Raw genomic sequence first — 14,742 nt, 5'->3', positions numbered from 1 at the left:
TTTTTTTTCTTTCAAAAAGAAGATAAGAACAAAAGGCTCACCACGGTGGTGCCGACGACGAGATCGGCGTGGGCGATCGACCGCTGTGAAGACGAGGACGGGGCGTGACGGACCGCTAAACCTATACAAATCTCGGAAAAAATGGAGCTCGGAGATCGAGTTTCGAGAGGAGAAAGATTAACTAGTGTGGCTCAGGCATTTCATCGAACACCTCACATGCATAAGAGGTGAGCTAGAGCACCCAAATGCCCTTCCTCGCCGGCCAGCAAAAAACAGAGCACTATGGAGTGCTCTGCTCGCGGGCGATGGGGTATATATAGGCAACTCATTTGTCCCGGTTCGTGGGTGGAACCGGGACTAAAGGCCCTCCTTCTGTCCCGGTTCCTGCCACGAACCGGGACCAATGGTTGTGGGCCAGAAGCGAGGCCCATTGGTCGCGGTTCGTGCCAAGAACCGGGACAAATGGGCCAAGACGAACCGGGACCAATGGCCACGAGGCCCCGGTCGCCCCCCTGGGCTCACGAACCGGGACAAATGCCTCCATTGGTCCCGGTTCGTGGCATAACCGGGACTAATGGGCTGGCCAGGCCCGAACGAAATCCCCTTTTTCTACTAGTGTCCCTATGTCATCGGTATGTTACTTGCCCGAGATTCGATCGTCGGTATCTCAATACCGAGTTCAATCTCGTTACCGGCAAGTCTCTTTACTCGTGCCGTAATACATCATCCCGCAACTAACTCATTAGTTACAATGCTTGCAAGGCTTATAGTGATGTGCATTACCGAGAGGGCCCAGAGATACCTCTCTGACAGTCGGAGTGACAAATCCTAATCTCGAAATACGCCAACTCAACAAGTACCTTCGGAGACACCTGTAAAGCACCTTTATAATCACCCAGTTACGTTGTGACGTTTGGTAGCACACAAAGTGTTCCTCCGGTAAACGGGAGTTGCATAATCTCATAGTCATAGGAACATGTATAAGTCATGAAGAAAGCAATAGCAACATACTAAACGATCAAGTGCTAAGCTAACGGAATGGGTCAAGTCAATCACATCATTCTCCTAATGATGTAATCTCGTTAATCAAATGACAACTCATGTCCATGGCTAGGAAACTCAACCATCTTCGATTAACGAGCTAGTCAAGTAGAGGCATACTAGTGACATTATATTTGTCTATGTATTCACACATGTATTATGTTTCCGGTTAATACAATTCTAGCATGAATAATAAACATTTATCATGAAATAAGGAAATAAATAATAATTTTATTATTGCCTCTAGGGCATATTTCCTTCAAGTAGTTGGGCATCTGTTTCAACCATGACATTGGTCATCTCCCATTTGTATGGTCATCCCTCATTGGACACCATTGGGCGCCTGATCGAAACTCTCCTTGGGATATGTTGCAAGGATGGTGTACTTATAGAACTAGAGGATACCTCACACGTTGCTGCATGAATTGGTTGATGAAAATTTAGGTTAATAACATGAGAACCAAAATGAAAATCCAGGTGACTTATTTTATTTGATTATTAGGGTATTGTAGGATTAAATAGGTATTAAACTTGATTGTGTAACTATAAGTGACAAGTATAAGTTATAACTGTAAGCATATTGCAGAAAAATGCACACTAGCTCAACAGAACTCCACAAATCCAGCTTCTCTTTGTGGCTTCTAGTTCCAGATCTTTGTGGCTTCTAGTTCCAGATAGCGATCTCAGATCCATTCGGCTGCATCGGCAACGTCTACCGTGCTGGGGCAGCCCAGCTGGGAGGGTTGTGGCCTATTCAAAGCAAATTGGGCCAGCTGGAGGCGGCCCAATTCAGGCCAACCAGTGCATCGATTCGTTATGTTTGGCGGTGGCAAGTTGCTGTAAATTGGACGAACTCCGGATTTTCCAATCGATTGAGCTGGGCTGACTGAGCTCCTGATTTTTACATTCCAGCTTCGTGGAGCCTAAGTGTTCGGATCAAAATTGTCTGTGGAGTTTGTCGAGTTAGAGGTTGGAGGGGATCTGGAACGCCCTGTGTTAACGGATGAACATGACACGGCTTTACGGTATTTCTTTTGCTAAGTCAGATCTGTGTCCCTGGTACAAACTAATTTCTGAAATTTGTGCTCATTGCGTGCTTGCAATGGTGTGTCTTTTTCAATCCTACACATGATTTTTGTTACGGAACCATGCAGTAGGAAGTGAGCAATGTATAGAAAAGAAAAGACACAGAATGCCCCGGCTTATATGAAGAAAACTAAGCAAAAACCCAATCATATATGACTGAAAGCCATGCTATGACAGAAAGCTTGATTTATGAACAGTTAACCGGTTCCCGAGACACTGTTTTTAATGTAAAGCGTCTCTTACAGTTCTTTTAACAAAATAAACTTTCCTTCAAAATTAAGTTAAGTGTGGTCCACGAGAAGATTTCGATGTTTTCTTATATTAAAAATCATCTGTAATAGAAATTGCTAAAATTTCTATAATACAAAATTCTCAATATATTAGTCAAAGGAATAAACTAAACTCAGAACTCTTCGCAGATGCTTAGTGAATCACTGAATCACACCCTAGGCACGTCCTACGGCAAAAACCCGAACCTCCGGTTGGCGCCACCGTTAACATTGGTAGGCATCATAGGGTCGGCGCCTACGAAAGTCCAGTCGTCCACGCTGCTGCTGCTGTAGTCTGATTCTGCACGACGCTGCTCCTCTGAATCCGATACATCGGAGTGCTTCTCGGTGGCCGAGTCTTCTTCCTCTTCATGTTCGGAAACAGCGATGTCACTCGAATTCTCTGCACCAATGTCGTCAGAACCTTCGGCATCTCCGGCAACATCCCCAGCCAGATCAGCAACCTCCTGAGTATCGTCGTCAGAACCTTCCGTTTCTCCGGCGACTTCCCCGGCTAGGCCAGCACCCTCAAGATTGCTGTCGTCGTCCCCCGAGGCACCCTCATCCGACAAGTAAATCGCCCTGTCCAGCAAGAACACCGCCTTGGCACCGAGAGACACGAACAACAGCGCACCCAGGTAAAAGTCGAGCACGACGTAGGTGGCAACGACCTTGGCGACGTCTATTGCCAACACCGTCATGGCGGCGTTGTGCCACTTGTTCACGTTCACGTGCGCTCCGTCGGCGTCCTCGCCTTCGTCCGTCGTCAGGTAAGCCTTCCGGGCAGACGCAAGGGCGGCGACGTTGTAGATGGCCAGGGACGCGAGCACAAACGGCCGCTTCCCCAGCATGAGGCCGAGGAAGCAGGCGTCGATGCAGTGCATCATGATGATGACGAACCAGAGGCACTCCCACGCGTCCCGCATGTCCTTCTCCGTGATTGCTCCACCCGCGGCATTGCCGGCTCGCCGTCTTGGATTGGCCGTGTTGCTGCCGCCGCCCCTGGTATCGATGACGTACGAGTCCCACAGGTAAACCCTCTCGGCCTCCATGAGCGCAAAGCCGCAGAGCGCGGCGAAGCATGGGAAGCACATCGCGAACGACGTGATGCCGTTGCAGATGCCGTTGATGGTGAACACTAGCGTGCAGTACGCGACGATCGCCGAGATCCATGCGACGAGCACCGTGGTGCCACGACTGGTGCGGGAGTTCGCCGCCGCCGCCACCGCCTCCGCCTCCTCTCTCGGCGGCGGTCTGAACCCCTTCACGCCCCTCCACCTCAGGACCGACGGCGCTCGGCTTTTCGCTTCGTTGAGCGCAGCGGTGATCAGGACGGTCGCCAGAAGATTGGTTACTCCGGCGGCCAGACGGAGCCAAAGGAACGCCGCGACCGCCGCCTCCATCAGGCTGCTCAGCTGCGCCCTCGCCTTCCTCTCCAGGCCATCGATCGCCTCCGCGGCAAACGCGTGGGCGCGGCGCGCTTGCTCCTCGGCGCAGGCGTAGATGGGCGCGATCAAGGGGTCATCTCTGAAGAAGGCGCGGGCGTTGCGCAGGTCTTCCTGCACGACGGCGTCCACCAGGCCGAAGAAGCCGTCGACGAGCTCCGGCGACAGGACGCGCACGAGGTAGACGAGGGAGAGCGCGAAGGAGGCGTGGAACGCGAGGCCCGTGGGCACGCACGCCGACACGCCGACGCAGAGACCCGACGAGACGAGGAGCGACACCGGGACCGTCATGGTGCGGCGCGATGCGATGCGATCGATCACGGCAAGTCGGCAAGATGGCGATCGATCGTCGTTGCGTACGGGTGTTACGGTGAAAAAAGGAAGGGGTTTTGCGTGGATTATATGGGACGGAGGGTTCTGTGAGTTGGTATCCAACTCTCCGATGTATCGGGATTCGGGAAACGACATGATATAATCTTACTGGACGAACCGCTGAATTCTTCTTCCACAAGGAAAACGTAATTGGCTAACCGTGTGACTCCTCTTCGATTGCGATTTGCCTCGATCTAAATCCGTACGCGACCACACGTAGCTATGTCGCTCGGGCGAGCGGCTCCTGTCTCGTTGGTTAAATTATCACACATCACCACAGTTGGGGGTGCTTCTTTAAAAATGCTACATCCACAGAGAGCTTGTTACCGATCATATTTACATCCGAAAAATGGAAAAACACATAAAACAAACAATGATAGAAAATTGCACACAATACGCATGAAAATTGCAGCTTTTCATAATATGCAAAAATAACCATATAGACAGTGGTACGAATTGTACACACATTGCACAAAAATTGGTATGGGGGCTATTATTTGATAGGCGCCTAGTTTTTTTGGGCATTTAGACAAATCGTCTCCACCACCCGATCAAGATCCAAAGGCCCATCCTTCTTCTTCTTCTTTCTCTAGCCTTCTTTCCCCTATACTAACACTACCCCCCCCCCCCTCTTTAAAAAAGAAAGAAGTTTTCTAGAGAAGAATGAATTAGTGACATTGGTATTACCCTTTAAGAAAAAAAGAAAATAAGAAACTAAAAACAGTGAAAAAATGCACAAAATATACACAAAATTTGTGCTATTTTATAATATGCAAGGATAAGCATATAATGGTGGATTTTATTGGGAAAAAAGTTTTCTAAAAAGGAATAAATTAGTGGCATTGGTATTACCCTTAAAGTAGGAACAAAAAATAAAATCAAAATAATCAGCATAACGAAGTTTTCTAAGAAAGAATGAATTAGTGTCATTGCTATTACCCTTTAACAAGAAAGAAAATAAAACAAAATCAAAATAGTGAAGTTCACTAAGTAAGAATGAACTAGTGGTGTTGGAATTACCCTTTCAGTATTTTTCTAAAACAACAAATCAAACAATGACAAAATTTACACACAGTATACACAAAATATGCACTTTTCTGTAATGTGCAAGAATAAGCATACAAGAGCGGAATTTTTACAAAAAAGAATTTCGCAAGAAGTGATGAATCAGTACCATAGATATTACATTAAAGAAGAAATAAAAGAAAATAACAACTAAAATAAAATCAAAATAAAAAATTATAAGAAAAAATAAATTAGTGGCATTGGTATTACCCTTTTAGATGAAAGAAAATGAAATAAAAAATGAAGCACAATAAAAATAGTGAGGTTCTCTAAGAAATAATGAATTTTACTAAGATGGAATGAATTAATTACATACACATTACCCTTAAAGAAGAAAGTAAATTTAACAAAAAGCAAAAGAAAATAGAAATAATGAAGTTTTCTAAAAATCATAATTAATCACATTGATATTACACTTTAGGAAGAAAGAAAATAAAAAAACAAATAATGATAAAATTGCACACAATTTACACATAAATTACAATTTTTTTAATAGGCAAGAATAAGTATATAATAGTGAAATATTGGCAATAAAAGAAAATTCATAAGAAAGAATGAATTAGTGGCACTTGTGTTACAATTAAATGAGAAGTAGAATAAAACTCAAACTAAATGAAAAATAAAACAATGAAGTTTTTCCAAGAAAGAATGAGTTTGAAGCCTTAGTAATACCCTTTAGGAAGAAAGAAACTAAAATAAAAACTAAATCAAAATCAAAATAATGAAGTTTCTAAAGAAAGAATGAATTAGTTACATTGGTATTACACATTAAGAAGAAAGGAAATACAAAATAAAAAATGAGAAATTTGCACACAATTTACACAGAAATTGCACTTTTTTAATAATATGCAAGAATAGGTATATAATAGTAGAATTCTCACAAAAAAGAAAGTTTTCTAAGAAGGAATGAATTAGTGACTTTGGTATTACCATTAAAAAAACAAAATGAAACAAATACTAAATCAAAAACAAAATACTGAAGTTTTGTAAGAAAAAAATGAATTAGTGGTTTGGTATTACTCTTCAGAAAAAATATGGAATAACTACTAAAGCAAAATCAAAATAATGAAGATTTCTAAGTAAGAATGAATTAGTTGCATTGATATTACCCTTTAAGAAGAAATAAATTATAAAATAATCAAACAATAACAAAATTTACACACAATATATAAAAAATTGTGCTTTCAATAATATGCAAGAATATGCATATGGTAGTGGAATTTTCACAGAAAATACAATTATAATGAAACTTCACTATTTTAGTAGTATGTAAGAAATAAGCATATATTAGTGCATTTTTCAGATAATTACAATTTATACACATATTATAAATTACTATGTGTATATATTTTGTATTCACCCAATATTCAAAATATACCCATAAAAACCAACAAAAAAACTGAAGCAAAAGCGCACACAAACAGCCTAATAAGAATACACATAACAGCCTTCAACCCAACAAGAAATCGATTGACCCAAAGTTGGGGTCAGTCAAAAAACATCCAGCCCAATTCAGGACAACACACACAACAGGGAAAAAAACAACTAGCACGCATCTTGGAGCAGCAATCAACGGTCAAAAAATCGATTGACCCAAAAGCTAAAACTCAGTCAACTGACATGTAGCTAAAGTGATAGCAATATATAGCAAACTCCAATCTCAATATATACCAGTTTTATCATCATACATCTCAACACATATAACAAGCTCCAATCTCATATAGGTCCATATAAGCAACCTCATATGCAAATGATTATATACAATGTACATGTCCATGTCAAAAAGGCACATAACACGTGTATACAAGCAAACATCATATGAGTGACATAAGAGAAGTTCACAACAAATGAGGGTCCAGCAAAGCAATGAGCTCCACCGCTAACACGATAGCATGTATGTACTCCGTCGTCAGCGTCCTCGGTGCAAACCTAGAAGTTCATTAGCAGAATCATGAGTTTCCAAGTTCAAATGCAAATGAACGAGAAGCACAATCATGAGTTTGCAAGTTTATTAGAACAATCACGAGTTTCCAAGTTCTAATGCACAATCATGAATTTTCAAGTTCAAATGAAAATAAAAAAGAAGCACAATCATTAGTTTTACAAGTTCATTAGCACAAGAATGGATTTTCAAATTTAAATTGAAACCAGCGAGAAATCACAACATGAGTTCACAGGTTCATTAGCACAAGCATGAGTTTCCAAGTTCGAATGCAAATAAAAGAGAAGTCAAATCATGAGTTTGCAAATTTATTAGCATAACCATCGACAAATACCTAGAGTAGTCATTGTTGCATGAAGGTCGAAGCACCACGAGCCGTAGTAGGCATCACTTGGCTTGCTTGCCCAGGTGTAGATCCACCTACTGACACGTTGGATCCAGCCGATGGGGGGGGTCTGTAAATATGATAAGGTAAGCATATGTGATGGTAAGATGAATGGTTGAATAGTTGAAAGACTTATGAAGCCGAAAGTATGAAGAACGGGAAGAGGAGGAAGATTCTACGAAGCCGTGTCGCTCGTACCATGCATGATATGCAGATTATCTTTTAGCAAGTGAGGTTACATGATATAACATAGATGAGTGGAACCAAATATTTTGATTGGGTATTAAATGATATAGAAAGTGTGGCTAGAAAATACTTCCATACAAGAATCGAAGGCCACGAACCACGCCTGGAGGGCTTCCTACTGTCTAGCCATGAAATCCCGCTGATGAAGAATAACTTCCTACATTTATGTCATACTGGCATCCGCCTTCTGCCAGATTCTGGTTTCTTTATCCAAGCGAACCTATAGTACGCCATGGGAAGAAGATCATCATTGTTACAATGCAAAGAAGCCATCACGTGGAATATCAATGAAGTAGAACAAACATGAAATTGTTGAATCATTTGCAACGCGGGCTGTGGGCAACACTATATCAGGTTGTGATCTCGTCCTGCTAGCACGTAGCTGGGAGAGTTTTGGAATGTTCTCCTTAGGGATGGTACCACCGCCAATCCATAATTGGCCATTCTTAGAGCCTTCTCCCGCCAACGCCAGAACTTCAACATCGATCTCCTGTGAGGCCGGATTAGACTCGAGCATGCGCACCACCTTGAACTTCTTTCTGTATCCACCCACCCTAGACATGGCTCCTAGGTTTATCTACTCCCCCCTTCAATGAGCAGATTTCCTCCCCTTTGTCTTTTCTGCGAGACATAATAATGTGAAGGTATTGAGCTCCTCGCCTTTCTCACTTCTGCAATACAATGCAATAAGATTTCTAGTACAAGCATATTTCAAATGTAAATATTACATCCGAGATAACCAGATGTTCAACAAGTTTTTTGAATTCATTGATTCCAAATCAACGACACTCCAATCAGAATCGGCACAAGTCCTACCATGCACTGCTGTCCTTGGGATTCATCCAACAATTTATGAGCGTAAATGACCTAACCATGGTCCTCTAGTACAACACACAACGCGTCCGGACTATATAACATGATGATTATCAAGTTGCAACATTGAGTGAATCAATGAATTGACAAACATGTAGAACAATAAAATGAAAAACTTAATATCTCCATGGTTGACAAGCCTGATGGCAACATTCTCTCCACTTGTGCAGCCACTGTTGGGGAACATAGTAATTTCAAAAAAAGTCCTACGCACACACAAGATCATGGTGATGCATAGCAACGAGAGGGGAGAGTCTTGTCCACGTACCCTCGTAGACCGAAAGCGGAAGCGTTATGACAACGCGGTTGATGTAGTCGTACGTCTTCACGATCGACCGATCCTAGTACCGAAAGTATGGCACCTCCGTGATCTGCACACGTTCGGCTCGGTGACGTCCCATGAACTCATGATCCAGCAGAGTGTCGAGGGAGAGCTTCGTCAGCACGATGGCATGATGCCGGTGATGATGAAGCTACCAGCGCAGGGCTTCGCCTAAGCACTGCAACGATATGACCGAGGTGGATTATGGTGGAGGGGGCACCGCACACGGCTAAGAGATCAATGATCAACTTGTGTATCCATGGGGTGCCCCCTTCCCCTGTATATAAAGGAGTGGAGGAGGGGGAGAGGGCCGGCCTCCTAGGCGCGCCCAAGGGGGGAGTCCTACTCCCGGTGGGAGTAGGATTCCCCCTTTCCCTTGTTGGAGTAGGAGAGAAGGAAGGGGGAGAGAGAGGGAAGGAAAGGGGGGCGGCTATCGGTGTCAAAACCGGTGGATCTCGGGTAGGGGGTCCCGAACTGTGCGTCTAAGGTCGATGGTAACAGGAGACAGGGGACACGATGTTTACCCAGGTTCGGGCCCTCTCTATGGAGGTAATACCCTACTTCCTGCTTGATTGATCTTGATGAATATGAGTATTACAAGAGTTGGTCTACCATGAGATCGTAATGGCTAAACCCTAGAAGTCTAGCCTGTATGATTATGATCCTCCGTTTGGACTAAACCCTCCGGTTTATATAGACACCGGAGGAGACTAGGGTTGCACAAAGTCGGTCATAGAAAAATGAATCTTCATATCCGAACGCCAAGCTTGCCTTCCACGCCAAGGAGAGTCCCATCCGGACACAGGTGAGAGTCTTCGGTCTTGTATCTTCACAGCCCATCAGTCCGGCACATATCAAATAGGACGGACGCCCGAGGACCCCTTAGTCCAGGACTCCCTCAGTAGCCCCAGAACCAGGCTTCAATGACGAGGTGTCCGGCGCGCAGATTGTCTTCGGCATTACAAGGCGGGTTCCTCTTCCGAATACTCCAAAACAGCCTTCGAACACAAAGAACGTGTCCGACTCTACAAAACAAGTACCACACACAACCACAGAGAGTATAATATTTCACGAGTCCAATCTACTGACAACTTTTTGTAGCATGACACCACATCACCACCCGGTCATTATTTTGAACTGTTTTTCGGCCTGCCGCTTCATATTTCGAGATGCGGTTTTACTGGCACGTCTTGTCAAAGCAGAGATCGTGTCCCCTTATTGCGGGATTCTCATCAATACGGGCGTGGGTATTCCAACCGTGCCATCTGCGCGGCCCTTGGGAATCAAGCAAGTTGTAAGGCGAGTGGGGAGGCGCTTGATATTCGCTGCCTTTATAAGGAGATAAGGATTCACCCCCTTTCACCAACGCCTTCTCTCTCTCTGCCCACCCATTCTCGAGCTCCAGCGCCCAAGCCCTCATCTCTTCCGCCTCAAGAAAGCACTCCGATCATATCCAGATCCGGAGCGCAGGGCAAGTGGATGGTCTCTTCCGTCAAAGAGAAGGACATTACCAAGCTCCGGGAGGCCGGATATTTGGCCAAGGAAGTCGCCCACCGGCTTCCGACCAAGGGGCAGACCGTCCCTACCCCGGAGCCCCATGAGTGGGTAGTGTTCATCCCCCACTTCGTCCGCGGGCTGGGATTTCCATTCCACCCATTCGTCCACGGACTCATGTTCTACTACGGGCTGGATTTCTACGATCTGGCCCCCAACTCCTTCCTCAACATCTCGGCATTTATTGTCGTGTGCGAGGCCTTCCTCCGCATCACACCCCACTTCGGATTGTGGCTGAAGATCTTCAATGTGAAGCCGAAGGTGGTGGACGGCCAACATGCGGAGTGCGGAGGCGCCATGGTGAGCAAGATGCCCAACGTCAAATGGCCCAAAGGTACTTTCATGGAGACCGTTGAAGGGTGGCAACAACAGTGGTTCTACATCACAGAGCCCCACGACACCACTTGGGCCGCGGCTCCCGAGTTCAGGTCAGGGGCCCCAATGCGGCTCACCTCCTGGTTAGAGAAGGGCCTGGACTGGGCCTCGTCGGACGAGCTGACAGCGCTGCAGATGCGCATCAAGAGCATGGTCGACAAGAACATCAAGCTTGTCAATGTGATCCAAGTGATGCTCTTTTGCCGGATCCTACTGCTACCTCTTGAGCATGCGTTGGTTTTTCCTTGAAGAGGAAAGGGTGATGCTGCAAAGTAGCGTAAGTATTTCCCTCAGTTTTTGAGAACCAAGGTATCAATCCAGTAGGAGACTACACGCAAATCCCTCGTACCTGCACAAACAAATAAGAACCTTGCAACTAACGGGATAAAGGGGTTGTCAATCCCTTCACGACCACGTGCAAAAGTGAGATCTGATAGAGATAATAAGATAAATATTTTTGGTATTTTTGTTGTATACATTGAAAAGTAAAGATTGCAAAATAAACGGCGCTAGAAATAGCTAGTTGACGGGAGATTAATATGATGGAAAATAGACCCGGGGGCCATAGGTTTCACTAGTGGCGTCTCTCAAGATAGCATAAGTATTACGGTGGGTGAAGAAATTACTATCGAGCAATTGATAGAAAAGTGCATAGTTATGAGAATATCTAGGCATAATCATGTATATAGGCATCACGTCCGCAACAAGTAGACCGAAACGATTCTGCATCTACTACTATTATTCCACACACCGACCGCTATCTAGCATGCATCTAGAGTATTAAGTTCATAAGAACAGAGTAACGCATTATGCAAGATGACATGATGTAGAGGGATAAACTCAATCAATATGATATAAACCCCATCTTTTTATCCTCAATGGCAACAATACAATACGTGTCGTTTCCCTTTCTGTCACTGGGATCGAGCAACGCAAGATTGAACCCAAAGCTAAGCACTTCTCCCATTGCAAGAAAGATCAATCTAGTAGGCCAAACCAAACTGATAATTCGAAGAGACTTGCAAAGATATTAAATCATACATAAAAGAATTCAGAGGAGATTCAAATATTGTTCATAGAGAATCTTGACCATAAACCCACAATTCATCGGATCTCGATAAACACACCGCAAAAAGAATTACATCGAATAGATCTCCAAGAAGATCGAGGAGAACTTTGTATTGAGATCCAAAGAGAGAGAAGAAGCCATCTAGCTAATAACTATGGACCCGAAGGTCTGTGGTAAACTACTCACACATCATCGGAGAGGCCATGGTGTTGATGTAGAAGCCCTCCGTGATTGATTCCCCCTCCGGCGGGGCGCCGGAAAAGGCCCCAAGATGGGATCTCATGGGTACAGAAGGTTGCGGCGGTGGAAATAGGGTTTTGTGGTGATCCTGGATGTTTTCGGGGTATACGGATATATATAGGAGGAATAAGTAGGTCGGCGGAGCTGCGAGGGGCCCACGAGGGTGGGGGCGCGCCCAGGGGGCAGGCGCGCCTCCCTGCCTCGTGGCCTCCTTGCTTCTTTCTTGACGTCCACTCCAAGTCCCCTGGATCATGTTTGTTCCAAAAATAACTCTCTAGAAGGTTTCATTCCGTTTGGACTCCGTTTGATATTCCTTTTCTGCGAAACACTGAAATAGGCAAAAAAACAGCAATTTGCACTGGGCCTTCGGTTAATAGGTTAGTCCCAAAAATAATATAAAAGTGCTTAGTAAAGCCCATTAAACATCCAAAACAGATAATATAATAGCATGGAGCAATCAAAAATTATAGATACATTGGAGACGTATCACCTACCATGCCAAAGCCGGACCTGCAATTTGTGGGAGTTCGATCCGGCCAAGCACCAGACCCTGCAACACTTCTTCGGCGTTACACACGAAGGTATTTGGAAGGTGCTCTTCAAGGCCAACGAGACGTGGCCGAAGGAGACCGAAGACCGTGGGTACAACCTGACCCACCCTGCCAGTCCGGTAAGTTTTTCATGTTTTCCAGGTGTATCCTTCACTTATATACTCAAGGAGAATGTCTGAGCTTCCCCATCTTACTTTTGCGGGGGTGGACAAAGAAGGTGGAGCTGGTTAAGGGTCCGGCTCCACAGCCCGAAGACCCAGCAATTCCACTTCTGACGAAGATGCTGGTTCCGGCACCCTACCAGGCGCCGGAGAAGAAGGTTAAGGGGACCAGAGGTGGCCTCCGCCACAAGGGCACTTCGGACGTGACGTCCGAAGACGCCGAGACCCATTCCCCACCCGCCATCGCGACGAGGAGAAGGAGGAAGAAAGCAACTCCCCCCTGAGGGGGGAAGGAAGAAAAGGGCGGCCTCCACGCGTCTGGAGGCCGAAGCGTCCAAGAGGGGGAGAGCCTCCATTGTGGACGACACCGCACCGGATACCGGCAGCAGCTCGGAGTGGCACCCCAGGGATAAGCCCCCGGCCGAATCGTAAGTATTCGAAGGCACTGGCGCACTTATATGTCCGACTCCTTTACCTCATGATCCTAATGTGTTGAATCATGCACTGCAGTCCGGCCCATGACAGCTCACAGCGACCTGATCGGGGGGTTCTCTGGATTCAAATGCTATGGACAGCGGGTCACTGCCGACGGCCACCTCTCCCAAGGCCACGGACGATGCGGGGGCGGTGTTCCGAAGGACCTTCACAGGCTTGGGGGAGACGCGGGAGGCCGTCAGGGTGGCGCCAGAGGGTAACACCTCGACCGCCGGGCATACGAGGGAGGAAATCCCCCCGGAGATTGGCGATGGGGGCCATATCCAATTCGGCCTCCAGCCGAATACTGTTCCAGAGACCCATACGGCTCCGGAATCAGGCAGGCAGCCTACTCCGAAAGAAGGAAGTGCACCTATCCCACCCGGTGACCTCTGTCCATCCAGAGGCACCGGATACTTTAATGGAAGCACTGTGAGGTGCTTCTATCGTGGAAGAACACCGCATCCTCATGGGTACGGTGATTGAGAGGGTCCGGTCCGCTAAGAGCGGACTGACCGAAGCCTGCACCAACCTTCTAACAGGCTTTGAGGTAAGTGATGCAATTATGTAAAAAGAAAGCAACGGTATAGACAGTAGCCCCTGAGACTCTGTCCGGTGTTCGGAAAGAAAAGACGGACAGAGGATCAAACAATTTTCGGAGGAGACTAACCATACATGTCTATGTGAATGAGCAGGCGTCATTGCTGGCTGCGACCTCTCATGCTGCCGAAGTCTCCGGACTGAGGCAGAGTTTGGAGCGGGCCGAGGAAGAGCTCGGCCGAGTGAAAAACAACTGGAGGATAAGCAAGGTATGTAATGGCCTTCTGTATTGCAGAAAGGGTGAATGATTTGTGCTTGACCAGAGTGCCATGATGTTTGTGTTGGGGAACTTAGTAATTTCAAAAATTTCCTACGCACACACAAGATCATGGTGATGCATAGCAACGAGAGGGGAGAATATGTTGATACGTCTCCAACGTATCTATAATTTTTGATTGCTCCATGCTACATTATCTACTGTTTTGGACATTATTGGGCTTTATTATTCACTTTTATATTATTTTTGGGACTAACCTATTAACCGGAGGCCCAACCTAGAATTGTTGTTTTTTGCCTATTTCAGAGTTTCGTAGAAAAGGAATATCAAACGGAGTCCAAACGGAATGAAACCTTCGGGAACGTGATTTTTAGGAAGATTATGATCCAGGAGACTTGGACCCTACGTCAAGAAACAAAGGAGGAGGCCACGAGTTAGGGGGGCGCGCCCACCCC

General features: G+C 45.7%; 1 protein-coding gene across 1 annotated transcript; it reads right to left on the bottom strand.

Moving 5' to 3' along the window:
- Positions 1-2,456: 2,456 nt before the first annotated feature.
- On the bottom strand, positions 2,457-6,187 carry LOC109746057 (uncharacterized). Its single transcript, XM_020305171.4, has one exon. The coding sequence runs from the start codon at positions 4,307-4,309 to the stop codon at positions 2,585-2,587; it is 1,725 nt and encodes a 574-aa protein (XP_020160760.2). The 5' UTR covers positions 4,310-6,187; the 3' UTR covers positions 2,457-2,584.
- Positions 6,188-14,742: the final 8,555 nt, after the last annotated feature.

This window comes from Aegilops tauschii, chromosome 2, assembly GCF_002575655.3.
Source record: "Aegilops tauschii subsp. strangulata cultivar AL8/78 chromosome 2, Aet v6.0, whole genome shotgun sequence".
NCBI classification, from domain to species: domain Eukaryota; kingdom Viridiplantae; phylum Streptophyta; class Magnoliopsida; order Poales; family Poaceae; genus Aegilops; species Aegilops tauschii.
This window is presented reverse-complemented; position numbering and strand designations above follow the sequence as displayed.

Coding starts and splice junctions, on each gene's coding strand:
- LOC109746057 (XM_020305171.4), bottom strand. CDS start 4,309: ATGTCGTTTCCCGAATCCCGATACATCGGAGAGTTGGATACCAACTCA.